The sequence below is a fragment of the Quercus suber genome, unplaced genomic scaffold, assembly GCF_002906115.3.
Source record: "Quercus suber isolate HL8 unplaced genomic scaffold, Cork oak 2.0 scaffold_466, whole genome shotgun sequence".
Lineage (NCBI taxonomy): Eukaryota > Viridiplantae > Streptophyta > Magnoliopsida > Fagales > Fagaceae > Quercus > Quercus suber.
In genome coordinates this window covers 541,315-563,420 of record NW_027069917.1, presented here as the reverse complement: position 1 = coordinate 563,420, position 22,106 = coordinate 541,315, and the positions used below count along the sequence as shown (strand labels likewise).

The following is a 22,106-nucleotide window of genomic DNA, read 5'->3' as shown; positions in this document are numbered from 1 at the left end:
ACCATTTTGACAAAAGGATTGCAGTATCAAAAGATTGTGCTCTTGACCATAGAAGTGAGGTAATGGGACACCTAAAAACAAAAGGTGAGGTACCTACTAGACCGTGTATATTTCAGTTTGTTTTGTTGAGAGTTGATTTTCAAAACTTCTCTGTGAGGAAGATTATGAGTTCTACACTCTAAAACTCTCACATAGAGAAAACCAACAATTAGTTATACATTAAATGAAAAAAAAATTATGATTTTTTTTTAAATAAAATAAAAGTGATGTGTGTCATTAATCACACAAATAACATTTATTAAGGGGTACCAATCACATTTATTGTCAACTCATTTATTAGGTATTTGATAAAAGTTGTAGTCCATCGTACACTCTTAGCGTGATGGTAATTTCACAAATACAAGTTCTTATGAGTTGGGGAGTAATGGCTGAGGTTTAAGTCTCCAAAATAGAACTTCACACACATATGCACTTAGATTAATCTAGAGTAAAATTATATATTAGCTTTTAAAAAAATGGTAAATTGCAAATTACACCCCTAAATTTTGTGGGTAATTAAATTTTACATCTTGAAATTTCAGAATTTGGATTTTATCCCATGAAATTTAGGGTGTTTAGATTTTACACCGACATTTTAGAACTTAGATTTTACTCCTATATTTTAGGAGTGTTTGGATTTTACTCCCTAAAGTTTTGGGGTGTTTGGATTTCATGCCCTAGAGTTTCAGAATTTGAGGGTGTAAATTCTAAACAACCCTAAATTTTAGAGGGTAAAATTCAATTTCTAAAACGTTAAGGTGTAAAATCCAAACACTTCAAACTTTAGAGGGTAAAATCCAAATTATGAAACTTCAAAGTGTAAAATCCAATCACTCCCAAACTTTAGAAGTGTAATTTGCAATTTACTAAAAAAAATTATTATTTTTAGCATTTTCTTTTTTTAAAAACATTATTTTTTATCTATTGGCGAGTGGAGGCTTAATTAATTAATACTCTTACACAAGTAAAGATATGTCCTTATTAGTTAATACTTGGGGGGCCCTTTAACATTTGGAGGCTTAAGAAAATTGCCTCACTTGCCTCTATGGTAGAGCCGGCCTTGGGTGGCGTTTGACCCACATGCATGGAGCACCCGTAAGAATGAAATTATCATTGAAATATACTTGAATTGAACCTGATTTATTTAAATACTTTTGACATGATAAATCCAATCTAGTACTACACAAATGATGAATAAGATTTTAATAATTCCAAAATAGAGTAATCACCCAGATAACTCTAAAGGCACATACCAATTCGGTACACTAAATGAGAATCGTAACATGAATGTTAATCTTTAATATTGAGAATAAAATGTGTTGTAATGAAATAACTAAATATATTCATAAATTTGGTTGTGAATTATAACATCATAATACAACTTAAGATATATTTTAGGAAATATCTTACTTATACAATTATATATATATATATATATTTTTTTTTTTTTTTTTTTTTTTTTTTTTGGATAGGAAGAATTGTTTATTTATAAGGAATAACTATTCTATATATAACAAAAACATAACTAAACTATTGAATAGCTAAACCATATATATATATATATATATATTTAGAGAGTTTCAACCTATAACTCCGATTCTGATAATAACTCTTTATCATCAAACCAAGACATCAATTGGTTTTTGATGTAGGCAGGGATTAAATTCTAGATCTTTTATTCAACCATTAGAGACTTTACCAATTGAGCTAATTGAAACCCACTATACCTAAACCATATAAATAACTATTCCAATGGACCAAATATACCCTAAAAGATTTTAATTCCATTTAGAAAAAAGATGAAATCAATGTAATACTACTAAAACTATATATGAAAATATCCAATTTTTTTGATAATCGCCTTTACTCTTAAGCATGCTAAAGGATTAATTTTTAATTCGATTAACACTGAGATATATTTTGATCTGCCCTTTAGACAAAAAGTATCCAATATAACAGTGTATGGTTGTATGCAATATTGTTTTTACTTATTTATAAGACTCACATACGAAGAGTCTAAGTGCCTGTGAGAGTCAATCAACATGGAAAAACTATAGAAAAAACTTCACTTACCCAAAAAAAAAGTTTAGGTTCGAGAGCATCATCAGTTAAGATGGAAACCTATGCAGTTTAGATTGGCTTCATGCCGCTCTAGTTTTGAAAAATGATATAGCCAGGCATACGCTTGTAGGTTTGAAATCCATCACTATCGGTTTGGACTAAAAAAAGAAAAAAGAAAAAAGAAATCCATCAGATAGTCAATTCTCATTTCTCATTTAGTGATCATTTAAATATTTGGCTTATGCCAGAGAGTCGAATGCCGATGAGCCATACATATTACCTCTCAAAATTGGTTTCTATTACAAGTTTACAACCTCGACAGATTGTTTTTGTTAAGCTACCTAGGTAGGTTGGAATTTAAACAGGCTTCAAGTCTAGTTGAGACGGTGAACCAACTCAAACATCCCCTACGCATCCCCAACAACATCTCATCACACACTTAGAACCCTTCAACATTCCACTCTATAAATACCAATTAGAATTGCCTTTCATCAACTCATAACAGAAATAAAAGTTCCCCATATATACTCAAAAAAAGTAGGTCTCTTTGTTCATATCAAACAATGGCTAGCTCCAAGCACGTTTTCATGTTGGCCTTAATTGTAACATTGTCTTTGTCAAGCAATAGTATGAGCCTGGCAGCTCATCAACTATTGGACACGCCAGCAGCTCCACCCCCAGCATTGATGCTTCCTACAATTCCACCTCTGCCTACGGCCACATTGCCTCCATTGCCCTCTGTGCCAACACTGCCTCAAGCCACATTGCCACCACTGTCTAGCACGCCATTGCCAACTTTGCCAACTCAACCAACTCTGCCAAAGTCCACGTTGCCACCATTGCCAAGCACCCAAATCCCCTCCTTACCAAATCCGTCTTTGCCAACGACTCTTGCTCCTTTGCCAGCCACTCCATTGCCCTCTATCCCAACAACAACCCCGTCAATTCCTACCATTCCAACAATTCCATTCCTTTCCCCACCCCCATCAAACTGAACTAGTAGTCCTTGAAACGCTGCGCCCCGGAGGCCATTCACTTTCTCCTACTCCCACTTTCCTCTATGTTTTCATGGCTTCTTGCAGCATTTCTCGAGTGTGTTGGAGCCTAATTTGCCTCTATATATATATATATATATTAATATGAACGAGTGGGTTTATGATGGTGCTTGTTTGTATGTCATTGTAGAGTCATTCTTTACTCATTAAATTGTCACTTGGATTATTATTGTCATGTTTGTCCTTACAATATGATTTCTTATTTATTCTAACGATGGTCCTCTATCTTCTTCTTTTTCTTTCCCCCTAATAAGGATAAAATTAATTAAATAAAATTTTCTAAGATAAATGATGATGCGAAAAATCATCCAGTTGAGGACCTAGTCTCACTGGATGGACAATCCTGTGGTGGGTCGTGTCTCTAGTCCAAACCTGCAAGAAAGCTTGAGAAAGAAGTGTAATACACTGGTGTGGTGTTTGCCAAAAACACTCTAATGCTTAAGTCAGAAAAGGGAGAAAACCGTTTAGAGAGAAAAATGACTTGGAGTAATTTTTGGGTGAGTATTTGTGTGTACTTTTGAATTATGTTGTGCCCTTCTTTTATAGTCGTTTTTTCATCTTTATGGATAATGAATTCTAGCATTTATGGGCAATGGTTAGTGTGTCATGAATGGGAGCTTTGAAGTACACAACTCACCTTTTACCGTTGCTTCATTCGTTACTTTTCATCATCAACGTGAGTAATAAATGTGTAATGCTCGTTCTGGTCGTCATTGACATGGAATGACGATCCTATGTTATTTTCAACTGATCAGCTGCCCCCTATTCATGCTCTCGTCTTTAAGATGAGGCAAGAACAAAATCGTTCATTGCTTCGTGTTCTATATTTGGCATATTTATTACAAAATGACGTCTTGTCTATTGTGTGCCATGTGTACGGTTAAGAAGTCCTAGTCGTGTCAGTTCTTCTCAGTTTTCGCGCACACGGTCTCCCATTCATTTTGTGCTTTTTCCCTCCTTTTCTTTTCATTTTTGCTCAGTTTCTCTTTGTGGCATTTCCTCTGCTTTGGAGTTCTTTTTCTTCCTAACTCTTCTTCTTTTTGTCTTCATTTTCTGGTAAGTTTTTTGTGCTTCCTTCTCTGCTTTCGTTCTTTCATGGTAGATTACTCTTTAGTTTCGTCGGATTGCCCCTCAGTTTCTTTTTTCTTTGCTCGATTGTGTGGCCTGCTCGAGACTATGGGTAGAAAGTGTCCTAGGGTTGGGTTTTTTTGTAGAGAAGAACTGTCCATATAGGTCTGTTTTTCTTTTCCTCTTTCCCTTAGATCATCATTCTGTAGGGATCGCCCAATCTTTGATAATGTCAAGGGAAGGTGAGGTTAGGTCTAGTGAGCTCGAGATAGGGTTGTCTTCGTCTAAGGATTGTGGTATCCTTGAGGTCACTTCTCGTTCTACTCCTCATAAAGCTTGGGGTATATGTTGTTCCCTTAGGGAGAAGGACGAGAAAATGATTAGGGATAGGTTCCAATTTCCCTCTTCTGTTAAAATTAGGATCCTTGACTAGCGAGGGATAGGTTCCAATTTCCCTCGTTAGTGATCTTCATTTTCCTGTCTATCCCTTCATCAGGGAGTTTTTCTTTCTTTTGTGACTTGCCCTGGCCCAATTAGTGCCAAATTCATGAAGGATAGTGGTAGGTTGCATGGTGGTGTGGATGTCTTCCAATGACGGAAACGTCATTAGGATAGACGAATTTCTTCATTTCTATTGGCTTTGAAAGTCCAAAGACTCAGGCTATTGGGATTTCAAACCGTGGGGCAATAGTTCAAGGTTAATTCGTGACTCCCCTTCTTCTCTCTGGAATTGGAAAACCAATTTCTTCTTTGTCTTTGGTGACGGTTAGGAGTTCATTGTAGGTAAGAGCCTAGACAATGCCCCCAAGCTGCTTCGTAGTTGGGGAACTCCTCTGTCTAGTGCGTCTTTTTGTTTATTTTTACCTGCAAGTATTTGATTTTTCAGATAGGTGTGACACTAATGTTGATGTCTTTGTCTTTTCGTAGCTTCTACTCGCCCTTGTCTGAAGAAGAGGTACCACGCTCGCGTCAAGAAAGTTAAGGGGTACCTTGGGACAATTAAAGACTTTGATGAGCTTATCTCCTCCCAGTCTCTTTTCTTTCATTTTCTTGGTCCTGAGCCCTCCCAACATGTTCGGAAGAACATTAACATTGTTAAGAAGAGTGAGTTCATCACATCGTCTTCGTCATTAGAGATTTTGATGCGTTTGTACTTACACTTTTTTTTTTTTAAGGAATGATGACTAGGTTCAACAAGGCAAAGTTGACTGAGATCTGAGAGAAGAAGGCAAAGGTTGGTTTGGCAAGTGGCCTTTTGATGAGGAAACATCAACGGGACAATGAGCCACCTAAGGACGACCCTATTGTGACTTCGCCTATTGCGAAGGTTGCCCCTTAGCATCCATCCTCATCTACCTCCTTTTTGGAGTTGATCACTGAAGATGCCCCAAAGCCCAAAAGAAAGGATAAAGGTTCTTTTTGGGACAATGCAGGGGCTGCAGTGTTAAAAGCCCATGAAGTGATATCAGATGACGATCTTACATCTCTGGGGGTGAGGTCATCTCATGAGTTGATGTCTTCTCATGTGCATAAAGTTATGCATGTATGAACTGCGAATGGGGCTTTTCTTCTTCTTTCAGTGTATTCCTTGTTTTAACATCTCTCTTTGTTCTTTACAAGTGTTAGGAGAGTCTTTGTAAATTTTTGGGAAGTACTTAGATTATGAGGAGAAGTATGTGGTGGCGAAATCCAAGGTGGAGTCCCTTTCTGTGGAGAATGAATCGCTCAAGAGCCAAATTTCTGCCCTTGTTGAGGAGTCTAGGAAGGACAAAGAGCTTTTGAAAACTCTGAAGAAGAGCCTTGACACTGAAAAGGCATTTTTGAGGTTAAAGGACAAGCAAATTGATGAGGCCCTTCTGAAGGTTAAGAAGGCTAGCTCGGAGGCAGTGGAGGAGCTCAAAGCTTTGGACGAGTACTTGGATAAGCTTTGCGACTATTACACAGAAGGCTTCGATCTTTTTCATAAGTATTTGGCAAAACTCCATCCAGAGTTGGACGTCTCCAAGATAGACATGGAAGAGCTGGAAAGGGAGATCTTGGAAGATTGTCCTTCTGAAGTTGCAACAGAAGTAGCTGACAGTGTCCAAACAAATTCGTCTCCCTTTAACCGTCCTTGAAAATTCCCTTTAGGGCTAACATTATTACTTTGGGGCTCACTGTTTTGAGCATATCTATTTTACCTTTCTTCTTTGAACAATTTTTTTTTTTTTTTTGATAATCTTTCAAGCTCGTATGTTTTGAATATCTTTATCCTTGAATCCATCTGGCAACTGCCTTTATAGCGACGCGGCTACATGTTAAACAATTTCTTGACGAAGTTATATGTATTATTAGGTCATGCGTAAATGACGAACTTGTTTCATATTAATGACTTTATTTTGAATCATGTATGAATGACGAACTTGTTATGTGCTAGTAACTTTGTTGGATGACGATGTTGTTATACGTAAATAGTTTCATTAAATCATGTATGAATGACGATCTTGTTATGTTTTAATAGCATTATTCTAAGTCATGTATGAATGACAATCTTGTTATGTATTAATAACATTATTTTAAGTCATGTATGAATGACGATATTGTCATGTATTAATAACTTTATTTTAAGTCATGTATGAATGATGATTTTGTTATGTATTGATAACATTATTTTAAGTCATGTATGAATGACGATATTGTCATGTATTAAAAACTTTATTTTAAGTCACGTATGAATGGAAATTTTGTTATGTATTTATAACATTATGTTAGTCATGTATGAATGACGATTTTGTTATGTATTAATAACATTACTTTAAGTCATGTATGGATGACAATCTTGTTACGTATTAATAACTTTATTTCATGCATGAGTAGTGTTTGTTAATATGTATTAATATTTTTCATCATCATGTATTAATGACATTTTGGAAAATAGTTCATAATGGAAGAATCTACTACGTATAATTCCTGAATAGCACTTCTGCGTATGTTCCATTGATAGAGAGACAAAACATTCCTTCATCTACATAAAGTAGATAACAACAAAGAGAAGAAAAATGAAATTAAATACTGTAAACATTTTAGAATACTTGGGGACTATTCTTATTGATAGTATCTCTTTAAGTGTTCTATGTTCCATGGACAAGGTAGTACCTGACCATCCAGTGTCTTCAAGTAGTATGATCCTTCTCTAGAGTGACAAATGACTTGGTAGGGTCCTTCCCATGTTGGGCCTAGCTTCCCTTGGGATGAGTCCTTTGTTGCCTACGAGACTTTCCTAAGGACGAGATCACCTACGTTGAATCTTCTTACCTTCACCTTCTTGTTGTAGTATCTAGCCATCGCTCCCCTATACTTTTCCATCTACTTCAAAGCTTCGTCTCTCACCTTGTAGATCAGATCCAAATTATTGTTAAGTTCTTGGTGGTACGTCTATTCTTCGTATGCTTTGACCTAGATGTTCGTAAGTCCTACTTCTACTGGTATGACCGCTTCAATTCCAAATGTCAGTCTAAATGGTGTTTCTCCCGTTGGCACCCTTGTGGTCGTCCTGTATGCCCATAGAACGTTAGACAACTCTTCTAGTCATGCACCCTTTGCCCCCTTAAGTCGAGTTTTGATAATTTTGAGTAGGCTTCTATTCATCACTTCTATTTGACCATTAGCTTGGGGGTGTCTTGGAGAAGAGTAGTGGTTTTTGATGACTAGATCTTGGCAAAATTTTTGAAATTAGGGTTGTCAAACTGCTTCTTGTTGTCTGAAATGAGTACGTTTGGAATGCCGAACCTGCAGATTATGTTCTTCCATACAAAGCTGGTGATCTTGGCTTCTGTGATCATTGCTGCTAGCTCGGTTTCGTCCCACTTCATGAAGTAGTCAATTGTGATGATAAGGAACTTGTACTTCTTCCTTCCTATGGGCAGTCTCATTATGTCGATCCCCTATTGAGCGAAAGGCCACGGTGCGATTATCGGTGTCATTGGCTCACCTAGTCCCGTTTGGACATTCGCGAAGCGTTGGCATTGGTCACCTACTTTAACGAAGTCGTATGCATCCTTCTATAGTGTTGGCTAGTAATATCCTGCTCTAAGTACTTTTCCCTCCAAAGATCTTGCTCCTACGTGGTTATCGCAGACCTCTTCGTGTATCTCTCGAAGTAAGTAATTGGCTTCTTCCTTGTTAACACAACAGAGTTAAGGGCGACAGTGTCCTCGTCTGTAGAGGGCGTTGTCAATAAGGACAAAGTGAGCAACTCTGATTTGTACCTTCTGTGCTTCGTTCCTGTCTTCTAAGAGTCACCATTCTTTCAAATAACAAACAATGGGAGTCATCCATTTGTCTTGTGCTTGTATCTTTATCACTAGTTCTCCCTCAGTGTTGAGTTGTCCCCTAGTTTCGATGCATAACTTTGGAGACATGCTATGTTCGTCTGACTAAATTAGACATGCTAAGAAATCAGCTTCAATATTCTTTGCAGGAGGGATTTGCTAGAACTCGACACTGTCGAAGTGTTTTTGGAGTTCTTTGACGATCTTCAGATACTTCTGCATTCTTTCTTCCTTCAATACGTGCTAAGAAATCAGTTTCAATATTCTTTGCCCGAGGGATTTGCTAGAACTCAACACTGTCGAAGTGTTGTTGAAGTTCTTTGACGATCTTCAGATACTTCTGCATTCTTTCTTCCTTCGATTCATAGTCTCCTTTTACCTGGCCAATTACAAGCTGAGAATCGGCTTGGATGATGAGGGTCTTGGCTTCGAGGACTCTTACTAGGTTTAATCTTGTTAAAAGTGCTTCATACTCAGTTTCAATGTTGGTTACTGAGAACTGTAATCTAACAGCGTATTTCAGGATTTCTCCTTCTAGTGATATGAGGACTACACCTACTCTTCCAGCCTTCTTGGTGGTGGACCCATCTGTTTGGACTGTCCATGTCTTTTTTTGGGGCTCTTCTTCTTCTTGAGGATAAGTGAATTTTGCAATAAAATCAGCAAGGACCTGGGCTTTGATTGCTACCCAAGGCTGATATTCTATGTCGAACTAGCCAAGCTCTATAACCCATTAGACGAGGCGCCCTGTTGCATCTATCTTGTTCATCATCTTTCTTATCAATTAGTCTATCATGACGATGATGGGATTTGCTTGAAAGTAGTGGCGCAGTATTCTGGAAGCGACTACTAGGGCGAAAGCTACCTTTTCTAACCTTGGGTAATTTGCTTTAGCTCCCTGAAATGCTTGGCTGGTGTAGTATACCAGTCTTTGCATGTGTTCTTCTTCTCTAATCAGTGCCAAGCTTACTGCTGTATTGGATACTGCCAAATAGAGTTGCAGCTTTTCTCATGTTACTTAAGGAATTAACAATGGCAGCTACATCAAGTACTCTTTTAACTTCGTCAAGCCTTCCTCACATTCTTCTGTTCACTGAAAGGCCTTCTTCAAGACCTTGAAGAAGGGTAGGCACTTGTCTGTCACTCGAGAGATGAATTTGTTTAACGCCGCGACTTTTCCTATTAAGCTCTATACTTCCTTTACTATTTTAGGGGACTTTACCTCCATTATTGCTGTACGTTTTTAGACCCCTTAACACAAGTTTAACCTAGTTATTTAGTCAAGTGATTACTTAAATAAATTATTCAATTCTAAGTTAACACAATAATATCATATCATGCAAATAAAATGGAAATATAAAATACACCACGATATGATGACCCAAGAAAACCTAATCGGTAAAGAACCAGGGGAGGATTTAACCTAGCTATCCTCAAGGTAAAAATAGATCCACTATGAAAGAATTGAAGTTTTTACAATAGAACTTAGACCACTAACATCCTATTGCTACCACTCGTAGAAAACTTACTACCACGACCATGTGACAGCTCCGAGTCCACGGACTACTTCTTTCTTTAATCTGCAGCAACTACAAGTTCTCCTACTTGTGACTTTGAGACTCCACTCAAAGGTTTCGGGTCTTCTTTAATGTTCTTTATGCAGCAACTGAAGAGATCATCAAGTTCTTGAAGCGAATCTTGATCTTGACAACTCTATGTGTGTGTATAAAGGTAAACACATCTAGATCTCATGGAAGATTCAACGCACAACTCTCCAAAGACTTCTAAAACGTAGCTAGGATTTTTCCTTTTATACTTAAAGTGAAACACAAAACCCTACATGTCATATAGGATTGGGCTGAATTGGAATTTCTGTAGAAAATTAAATCTACACGAGTTTCGATCGATCAAGCCTTGTAGATTTTGTCCAATAAATCCTGCAATCACTCGATTCTAATTTTACATTAAATCACACTTTGAGTAAGCTTAAACCTAGACTCTATGTTTTGATCATGGTTTGCCATCATAATATATATTGAAGTTTTAATCCATTAGTTCCTAAAGTCTTAAAACCTAACAATTGCCTTTATCTTATCTAGATTAGCCTCTATGCCCCATTAGGATACCATGAATCCTAAGATTTTCCTTGATGAGACTGCAAAGACACACTTTGAAAGGTTTAGTTTCATCTTGTACTTATGCAGTGTGTCAAAGGTTTCCTTCAAGTCGACCAAGTGGTCCGCTTCGTCATTGCTTCTCACCAATATATCATCTACGTATACTTCCGTATTTCTTCCTATCTGATGAGAGAACATGCAGTTCACCAACCTCTGTTATGTGTCCCCCGCATTCTTCAGTCCGAATGGCATCACCTTGTAACAGTATAAACCTTGATTAGTGATGAATGAGGTTTTCTCTTGATCTTCCTCGTCCACCATGATCTAATTGTAGCTAAAGAAGGCATCCATGAAGCTGAAAAGCTTATGTCCAACAGTTGAGTCCACCAGTTGGTTGATCCTGAGTAAGGGGAAGCTATCCTTTGGGCATGCTTTATTGAGATTTGTGAAGTCGACACACATTCTCCACTTGCCGTTGTTCTTCTTTACCATCACTATGTTGGCTAGCCATTTAGGATAGAACACTTCTCTTATGAAGCCTGCCCCCAAGAGTTTTTCAACCCCCTCTGCTATTGCCTTATTGCATTTAGGTGCGAATATTTTTCATTTTTACTACATTGGTATGCATTCTAGATTAACATTGAGACAATGTTGAATGACTCCTCTATCGATTCCTACCATATCTTCATGCTTCCAAGTGAAAATGTCTTGCTTTTCTCTCAGGAAGTTTGTTGTCTTTGTCTTCTCTAGGGCTGAAAGTGCTGAACCTATTTTCAAGACTTTGGACGAATCTCCTAGGACGACCTCAATTTCCTGTGGTACTTCTGACAGTTCGAGTACTGGCTCAAGTTCATCTATCATCCATGTGTGGTTTTCCCCTGTTGCTAGGGCAACTTGATAGCATTTTCTTGCTAGGACTTGGTCTCCTCTGACTTACCTTATGTCATGGGCTGTAGGGAATTTAACCTTCAGGTAGTAGGTCGACGTCATCGCTTTCAACTTGTTGAGCATTGGTCATCCAAGGATGACATTGTATGTTGATTGACAATCTACCATGAGGAAGTCAATCTCCTTGGAGACTTATGCTGGATAAGTGCCTGCAATTATGGTTAGCTTAACAACACCTTTAGGAATAGCCCTGTCCTTGGTGAAACTCACCAATGGGGAAGTGAATGGTCGTAACCTTCCCTTATTCAACTTCATTTGTTGGAAGGCTGGCAGATAGATGATGTCTGCTGAGCTTCCATTATCTGTTAGTACCCGATGCATGTTGAACTTTTTCATCTTGAGCATTGTAACTAGCGGATCGTCATGGGGTTGTTTAATGCCACGAGCGTCCTTCTCAGAAAAGATGATGTCTAGTTCACTGTATCTAGGCGTTTTTTAAGGTGGGAACCGTGAGTGTACGCTGTTTACCACCCTGGCATACGTCTTCTTCAGTGATTTGGAGAATCCTCCCGCTACCAATCCTCCTGAAATCATCTTTATTTTATCCTATGGGAGCTTTATTGCCCCCCCATCTCTAGCTCCCTTTCCTTCACGTCCTTCTGTTATCTTCTATACAGTTCTGTTCTTCGTACAAACTTCTACAATTTTCCTTGATGGCTTAGTGTTTCTACTTGATCCCTTAGGTGCTTGCATTCGTCAATGCAATGCCTGTGATCCTAGTGGAATCTACAGTACTTGCTTTTATCTCTTACTTATGCTAGGGCGTGAATGGGTCTAGGCCATTGCAAAGCTAGTTCATCCTTTATCTACATCAATACTTGCTCAATGGGCATCACTAAAGGAGTGAAACTAGTAAACTTAAGTCTTTGATCTGGGAGGCTCTTCTTTTTGTCCAATGCATGCCTAGTACCCTGTGTTTCCTTCTTCCTATTAGGGTTGTGACTAGTTCCTTCGTCTCTTTTCCTTTTAGTCATCACTCCTTTGGCTATTACTGTGTCTTCTATGTTCATATACTTCTAGGCCTTGTAAAGTAATTTTTTTGCTACTATTTTCGGCAAACTCTTGGTAATGGAGAAGAAGAAATCTCCCGGTAGCAATCCTACTTGGAAGGTCATCAGGATCACTTGGCCTTCCACTTCGTCCACTTGCAACAACTCCTTGTTGAAGCGCGTCACTTACTGTCTTAGTGATTTTCCCTTTGCCTGACGTATGTTGAGAAGATGCCTAGTTGGCTTCTTGTATCATTGTTCGCTAATGAAATGACGAACAAAGCCTTTGCTAAGTTGATCGAAGTTCACAATGGTGCCTGAAGGCAGTTTACCAAACCACACCCTAGCTCCACCCTTCAGTGTTGTCGGGAAGGCCCTGCACATTACTTCATCTGGGGTCATCTGTAAAAGCATCAAAGTTTTGAATGACTCAATGTGATCCAAGGGATCTTTTGAGCTATCAAAGGACTCCAATTGGGGAAGATGAAACTTTGGTGGGAGTGGACGGTTCAACACTTCTGTGGTGAATGGTGAGTCCGTCCTTCAAATCATTCTGTCCAAGTTCTCCATGGCTTTGTCTTTTACCACATTCCTGAGTTTGTCCACCTCCCTCCTCATGTTGCGAAGCTCGCTTTCCATCCTGGACGAGTTTTCTTCTAGCGTTCTTGTCCTCCTGTTCATCTAGCTATTTGATCCTTCCTCATTGTGGTTTCCTTCAATCCTTCAACACTCTTCTTCATTCTGGTTCTCTAGGATCCACTATCATTCCTCATTCTGGGATTCAACGGCTCTCCTCAGTTCTTCATTCTAGTGAGTCACTTCTTCCAAGGTGGTTGTTAGGGCTTCGATTTGTTGTGCAACTTGTTCAACATCCATCTCGTGCTACGATGTTCTCTTTTGTCACTTAAGGATTTTGAATGATCAGCGATGAAGCCAAAATCGTCAGTTGGGTCACTCGTCCAATCCAGAGCTTTAGCCGATCTTGTAGGACCTGCAAGATAAAGAGAGATAGATCGAAGAGACTACCGGGTTGTGCCCAGTGGGGGAGCCTCCGATGCTTAAGTTAGTATCAACCTATATTTCTCATATTTAGATAGTGTTTTGTTGTAGCTTTTGACGTACCTTCACAAATGAGACGAACTGTCCCTTTTATAGGTGATTTGGATAGCTGTTATACTTAATTGGAGGTGATTATTACCCATGTGTAACAGTCATCGTATTAATGGGCGTTTAAGATCGATAAGTAACGGTCGCCATTAATGTGTTGAATGTGCTTGAACAGTTACATCTTTTGGTCTACTAATGATGCAAAGTTGTCCATATTAATGGACAACCTTAATGATTTTTAGGACTCATCAGTTGCCCCCCCATTCCCAAGTCTGATTTTGCTTTATGCTGGTCAGGCTTAAGGAATGTTCTTGACTTGTTTAGATTCAGGCTTCTTTATCTTTAACTACTTTCTTCTTCAGGAACGGTAGTATTTTTATGAAGACTTCTTAGTATGCCTTTTGAAGGTCTTTTTGGACGTTCGAGGGATCATAGCTTGGTCTTGAAAGTGAGCAAATTTCTTTGGACAGTCATTTTTTATCACTGCTGAAGAACAAGGTAATTTCTTTGGACGACCATTTTTTATCACTGCTAAAGTGTAAGGTGATTTCTTTGGATGTCCATTTTTTTATCACTACTGAAGAGCGAGGTGATTTCTTTGGACGACCATTTTTGATCACTTCGATGCTTCTTCTTTTATTCATTTTCTGGTTGTCACATTTGATATCCTTGATTTGCATTTTACTTGCGTTTGTGTAAGAATCTTTGTCTGCTGACACTCGCCTAAGGGTATTTAGTCACTTAGCCACTTTTGGGTGACTTACATCCAGTTATGGAGCTTTGTCATTTAGGCTTCGTCAGTGATTTATATCCGTCTTGGCAGAATCTTATCACTTAGCCATTTTTTGGGTGACTTACATCCAGTTACGGAGCTTCGTCATTTAGGCTTCGTCAGTGATTTACATCCGCCTTGGCAGAATCTTATCACTTAGCCATTTTTTTGGTGACTTACATCCATTTAAGGAATCTTGTCACTTAGGCTTCGTCAGTGATTTACATCCGCCTTGGCGGAATTTTATCACTTAGCCATTTTTTGGTGACTTACATCCATTTAAAGAATCTTGTCACTAAGGTTTCGTCAGTGATTTACATCCGTCTTGGCGAAATCTTATCACTTAGCCATTTTTTGGTGACTTACATCCATTTAAGGAGTCTTGTCACTTAGGCTTCGTCAGTGATTTACATCCGTCTTGGCGGAATCTTATCACTTAGCCATTTTTTGATGACTTACATCCATTTAAGGAATCTTGTCACTTAGGCTTCGTTAGTGATTTACATCTGTCTTGGCAGAATCTTATCACGTAGCCATTTTTTGGTGACTTACATCCATTTAAGGAATCTTGTCACTTGTTGCTGGAATGATTCCTTGATGCTATGTCGTTTTGGACCTTCTTGAGGCCATGTTGATATCTGCATTAAGTAGCACATGCACTTGCCAAAATTTGTTTAAACAAGAATTTCAGAAAAATTCATACGTGAATAATGAGCTACCAATGGCCTTGTTGGGCATTTTTCTTATTGTGCTAATATTCTGATTGGACCAATTATTCTCTTGTAATCCTATAGCTTTACCTCTTTTGTAATTCATGTAAATACATTTTTGCATGAAACCTTATGACATTTACAAAAATAAGCATTGTGACTATAATATTTCATGTGAATAGTTAGCTGTGAAATGCTAGGGGGTAAGAGTTACATAGTTGCTAATCATAGTGCATAAACATTATCAAGAGAATAATTAACGTATTATAATACGTTTCCTCTTATTGCTTCCCATTTAATTCATTCAAAACTGGACTTTTTGACAATTAATTCTAATCGTCATTATTCCAAGAATATTGATAATCTTAAATAATCAGGTATAGCATTCATCACAATTGCTGTGCTTTATGCATTTGATGGGTTTTCTGAAAATTTCATGAATTTGCAAAACCAAAAAAAACTATATACCTTTTTTATTTATTGATTATTTATGCAAGCTTGATATGTACTCATTTTTAATAAGTTAGTCACTCGCATCGCTAGTTAAATGCACACGAATAGAAAGAAATAAATGAGTTACCTTAGATGATGACATTACGCTGCCATATACCTCGATCTTTTCATTGTTGAGATCTTCATGACGAGCTTTTGTCCTTTAAGACTTGTTAAGCTTAACATGATATTCAATGTCTAAGGCCTAGGTCTCTTTTGCTTCAATCTTTTGAAGATGTAAAAACTAGGTCATATTGTTGCCCCCTGTTCAGACATGAAAGGTGCAATTCTTATCTGACAACAACCAGAGGAATTGCCTATCATGGTTTGAGCTTGTATTTTCCTTTCTTTGGGCTTAATCTTATTTTTTGATGGGAGTGCTTTGACCATGGTCATTTAAGACGACTCACTTCGATAGAGCTAGCTGCATTTTGTTAGGAGTGACAATATACAAATAGGCAATTGCATGTTGCACAATAATTGATGTCATTCGACAAAGCGTACTCTATATAAATCACAGAGAGGTATTATATGATGTATAAAGAATGAAACTATTGACTATATGCTTCTTTAAAGTGTCGAGACTAAAGTAGAGATCGTCAATCATTTTGGATACTCTTATTCTCGACCGATTTCTCTTTGTATTTACAAATTTTTTCTTTGGTAGACTCACATTTAGCAATCTTTATAAGGTTATTTCCCATGTAGTCGACCTTTGTCATAAGATTGCTATTAAACTTGGTAGTCCACCGGTTTTTTGGGTAATTCAACCAATTGGCTGAACCCCTCATGCATGTTCTATTTGAATCTATATGATAGTAGATATATATATATATATATACACACTCCTTTTTGACCTTACTCAATGGGTAGTTAACTTTCAAAATAACACAGCATTGCAAATATCAAAAGATAAAAAGAGATGAATTATTAAATAACACGCAATCCAGCACTTTTTGCTTTTGAGCATAACCAATAGTCATCTTAGGATTTGGCTTCTCTTTCTTAACATCCACATATTATTATGGTATTTAGAGTGATGATGCAAAAGATTAATTTTGTATTTAATTGGTAATCTATGCAATGCCTTAAATGTAAACTATATATGTTACACTTGACAATTAAGTTTTAGAAAGTTAATAGGAGGAAGAGTAAGGTTTTAATTACCTGTTGGCCTTGGAGACTTTTTTCAAAATTGAATATTTGAGCCCACCTTTGCAAAGATGTTAGAACATTCATGCTTGGCTTGGAACCACTTTGTGCACATGACGAGTGACTTGGACGTGTGTATGGGATTTTTGGTATCCTTTTAAGTTGATTCCTTTTGAATGAGCTCATCTTTGTTGCGTTGATATTGGCTTCAAAGCTACTAGGGCTTGATTCACCATTTGTGATGTCAAAGGAATTTTCACAATCTGAAGACCCAAGAATTGGGTCATGCTGTTGTGATTTGTCCAGGTTGCTTCTAGCAATTTGGAGAAGAAAATTCTATATTCCATTCCAAAGGTCATTCAATGCTCCTTTTGATGGCGCATTGCTACTTGACAACGACTTGCAGGGAGATGGCCTCTGATCTTCTTTTTAGCAATCTTTTCTTGATGAGTTCTCATTCTTAATCCTGTGGACTTGACAATATATGTACAATCGAGATAGTCTAGTTGCTCTAGCCTAGTTGTTGTACTACATGTACTCTTTTTGCGCAAAGTGTTAGACTAGGAGCAATCATACCAATAAAGAAATTCACAAAATAATATTAACCAATAAAATTTTCTCTAATTTAAGGGTTATATATGTTGACATAGCATAATATCCCTTAGAGTGTTTACAAATATATTTTAGAATTCCTTCTCAAAATTAAAGCCACCGATGTCATTTAGAAAGGTCCGGAATAGTGGGTCATGATTGTTATTTATGAATTCATAATCAATCATATGCTCATGGGATTTCTCCTAATTAGAGCTTATTAATCTTAAAACATAACTTAATATATTTAATTAGAACTTAAATTCCTATTTATTTTGTTTATGCTACTAGCCCATGTCCAAGCTATTTTAAACCTTTATCCAAGCCCAACGTTTTATTTGACAAGCCTACAATATTGATATTGAATGATAAACAATTTCCCATGAAACAAGAGTGGCGGACAGCTATTATAGCTATTGGAGTAATATTTGACTATTCGTTCAATTTCTTATTGTTCCAAGAAAGCTTTTTAACCATTCACTTCAATTCAAAAAAATTTACCCATCACGTGAGGGGTCAGTAGAATCAGACTCACGCCAGTCACACACTCACATGGTAAGCAGCACATAAATTAAGGCTCGTATAAAACAAAAATAAAGAAGAAAAAAACCAGAGGAGCAGACCAAATGAATAAGAAAAATACGACGACGAAGAAGGGAGATAGATCAACAAGGTGAGGGTGACAAAGAAGCATGTTTACTGCGTAGGCAACGTGATTAACGCTAATCCAGTAAGTTATTGAGAGGAGAGAGAGCGAGTTTTAGATCTAATAGTTAACTTTTTTTTTTTTTTGTTTTTGGGTCTGGTATGCATTTATCGGCCGGAATCCGGTATTTGGTCCGGTATGACCGGATCAACCCGGTAAGACCGGTATTTAATCCAGCACAAAACACAGACATTTCTGCACTGGAGTAGGTGCCGGTAAGAAAATTAACGGTCATACCAGCAGTTGGCTTTCCTCAACCGTTTTCTTCTTTTTATTTTTCTTAAATTTTGTAGACAATAAATGGTCTTTTAATGTGGCAAAACCGTAATGATATTGTTTTTATGCCAAAAACTTGTATTTTCAAACGCAATTTGACCTCACCTCTACCCAAAATTGGGGTCTTTAAGCTTGGTAGGACAACAGAAAACCGGGTTTATTCTAAATCTAAAGCCGGTGAGGAAAGCATTTTAATTTAGAAAATTTTGAGTGAGGCGATCCAATATTTTGAAAGTAGTTTAGCATGAAAAAGAAAAACAAGCCACATGCCAAAACAATCATATAAACACTATTGTAGCTTGAAAATGTTTGGAGAGCTAGAATAGGAAATGCATAAATCTGACCTTAAAACACCCTAGAACTGGGTCATACCCTTGAGGCCTGTTGAGGTCGCTTGAATTTTGTGGTCGTCTTTTGTTTAATGCATGCCTCACAATGAGCCACCCACTTGAGCATGGGCAGAATGAAGAGATGATCATAGGGTATTATCCCGTGGGGTACTCTTAGATCAATACTTTTGTATTCATGATTTTCCATTGAACTGAGTGAACCCTTTGTTGCAGGAAGAGCTAGATGACTAATCACGTTGTTCCCACAGACGGCGCCAAACTGATGAAGCCAAAATCGTCAGTTGGGTCACTCGTCCAATCCGAAGCTTTAAAAATCATTAAGGTTGTCCATATTAATGGACGACCTTAATGATTTTTAGGACTCATCAATCAGCGTTCCCACAAATGGCGCCAAACTGATGATGCAAAAAATCACCAAGTTAAGGACCTTGTCTCACTGAATGGACAATCCCGTGGTGGGTCCTGTCTCTAGTCCAAACCTGTAAGAAAGCCTGAGAAAGAAGTGTAATACACCAGTGTGGTGTTTGCCAAAAACACTCCGATGCTTAAGTCAAAAAAGGGAGAAAGCTGTTTAGAGAGAAAATGACTTAGAGTAGTTTTTGGGTGAGTATTTGTGTGTACCTTTGGATTTTGTTGTGTACCTTTGGATTATGTTGTGCCCTTCTTTTATAGTCGTTTTCCCTTCTTTATGGATAATGAATTCTAGCATTTATGGGCAACGGCTAGTATGTCATGAATGGGAGCTTTGGAATACACAGCTCATTGGTTACTGTTGCTCCATCTATTACTTTTCATCATCAACGAGCGTAGTAAATGTGTAATGCTTATTTTGGACATCACTGACATGGTATGACGATCCTATGTTATTTTCGGCTTATCAATAAACATATTACACAAGATTTGAAGTAGATTTTTTTTTTTTGGACTTCAAATAAATACAAAAAGTACAAGGATGATAGACAAGTGTAATATAAACAAAAGGGTTGACTAAAAGATGTTCCAAAATTAACTAGAGTGATGATACATCTATTTACTTCACAGTAGATTTGGTTGTATAAATTTTGTATATAATTTAAAAGTGAAATTCTAGAAAATATATTGTAAAGGTATTTTTATTATTTGTTTTTTGTAAATTACTTTTGTTCCTTGGTTGGTTAATCTCGTAAGACGGGCCTTTGTTTCTTTAAAAAAAAAAAAACAACAAACAAACAAAGAAGTAAAGAAGAAGAAACAAAAATACAAAATCGTGAATTAGACTAACCAAATAATGCATAGAGAATTAGATAACCAGAGGGATGAGAGAGAGAGAGAGACAGATGAGTAGAAAATAAATAAAAGTTTTAGAATATTTATTTATACCCTCTCATTTTTAGAACAACATTGCAGCTCCATGCCAAATTTTTTGAGATTAAAACATCTGGTGTAGTTGAATTTTTTGTGTTTCGTGTCCTAAATGCTACTTGAAGCTGGTGCCCTAATATAGAAAGTTCGAAACCTCATTTTAACCTAGTTAGTAACCTACAACCCAATTCCGAAGCCCATCTCTATAATCTCTTTGAAAACCCACATCAGAATTGGGCCCAACTATCCCCACCCCCAATACCCCAAGACCCAAAAAACAGAGTCAGTCAGTCCGAACCCCTTCGAACCTTATTTTTGGTCGAACTCAGCAAACGCATCAAAGCTCTCGAACGGGGAAACGCACAGTAATGAAGTTCACAGACTCCCCAGTAATCGAGCTCCCAATGCGCAACTCCCTCGTTTCTCTCCAACAAGACAATGGGTCGATGCACGTGGGCACTTCCGTGTGGCCCTGTTCCCTCGTCCTTGTCAAATTCATCGACCGCTGGGCCCCGCCAACCCCAAACCCTATCGACCCAAACCCTTACTCCCAACTCCTCGATTTTCGTAACAAGCGTGGAATCGAGCTCGGCGCAGGTTGCGGTGCCGGAGGCATGGGGTTCCACCTCCTCGGACTCACCGACCTCGTGCTCACCGACATAGCCCCAGTCATGCCCGCACTCAAGCACAACCTCAAACGCAACAAACCTGTCCTATCCAAAACCTTAAAGCACTCGATCCTGTATTGGAACAACCTCGACCAAATCAACTCGCTTAAACCTCCTTTCCACTACGTTATTGCTGCTGATGTCGTTTACATCGAGGAGACCGTGGGCCCACTTGTGTCCACCATGGACGCTTTAATGGCTGACGACGGTGTCGTTTTGCTTGGATACCAGTTGAGGGACCCTGAGGCGGATAAATTGTTCTGGGAATTGTGTGACAAAACGTTTGACATCGAGAAAGTTCCGCATGAGGATTTGCACCCGGATTACGCGTATGAGGAGACCAGTGTTTATGTTTTCAGAAAGAAGAAGAAGAAGGAAGAGTCGTAGATTCGTTGTCTTGTTCGGTATATTTTGTCAAATTCTTGGGCTTTGCTTCCAATTCCCTGTTTTAATTTGTTTTTCATGTTATAACTGTGAACGGATTGATATATTTAAGCTTTTTGATTGGTCAGTTCAGTGCTTGAATTCAATCAAAATGTGGGTTTTTTTGGTTCACTTGGTTTGAGATTTAAAAGAATCTCATTGAATGTGTGTAATTGCAATTTGATTGCGGAAATCTCCTAGAAATTTCAGTTAGAGGGGGCAGAGTGAATGAAATAGCTGCCACTATTAAAGTAAATTCCAAAGCTTTTTTGCTTGAGCTCAATCTGATTACAAGTGAAATTATCTAAAACATTCTTAAAATGTATGCTCCACGTCAAGTTATTGTACCTGTATCAAAGTCCATTGTTTTCTATTGATAGTCCGTGAATTCATGTGTTTCTGTTTAATTATTATTGTTATTTCTATCAACACACGCAAGATTGTCAAATAAATAAACTCTTTGCCGTCTCACATGCTGAAGGATAATGTTAAACTAGCTTGGAATGTCATGTTCTTATAACTTATCAGTTGTTACTCTTTAAGTAAAGACTAAAGAGACACTAACAAATTAAACTTGAATCGAAGTAATCATGGCTTATCGAAGTTTGTGATTATGACTCTATAAAATAATTTATAAATTTAGATAGTACATTTCAAATGGAATGGTTTGGTCCAATGTTGAATTACGGTTTATAAATTAGAAATAGAAGCAGTTTGGCACATCAGTGATTATTCTTACCTGAATGAACAACCATGACATCCGGACCTTTTTTTTTTCTCTCTTTTTGGTTGCAACTTTTCAATTCTAAAAAAATAAAAATAAAAATAAAAAAACCTTGAATTTGAATGTAGAAGAGTTATAAGCTTTATTTTTATATCATGTGATGGAATGAATAATGCTGAGTTAGTTATACTATTTGTTATATTAAGA

The 22,106-nt window shown here is 37.6% G+C and overlaps 2 protein-coding genes across 2 annotated transcripts; both read left to right on the top strand.

Annotated features, from left to right (window-relative positions):
* Positions 1 to 2,663: 2,663 nt before the first annotated feature.
* On the top strand, positions 2,664 to 3,095 carry LOC112027531 (proline-rich receptor-like protein kinase PERK2). Its single transcript, XM_024060192.1, has one exon. The coding sequence runs from the start codon at positions 2,664 to 2,666 to the stop codon at positions 3,093 to 3,095; it is 432 nt and encodes a 143-aa protein (XP_023915960.1).
* Positions 3,096 to 20,362: 17,267 nt separating this feature from the next.
* LOC112027493 (uncharacterized) lies at positions 20,363 to 21,573 on the top strand. The gene has a single exon (XM_024060155.2). It carries the CDS (start codon positions 20,453 to 20,455, stop codon positions 21,137 to 21,139), a length of 687 nt encoding a protein of 228 aa, XP_023915923.1. The 5' UTR covers positions 20,363 to 20,452; the 3' UTR covers positions 21,140 to 21,573.
* The last annotated feature ends 533 nt before the right edge of the window (positions 21,574 to 22,106 follow it).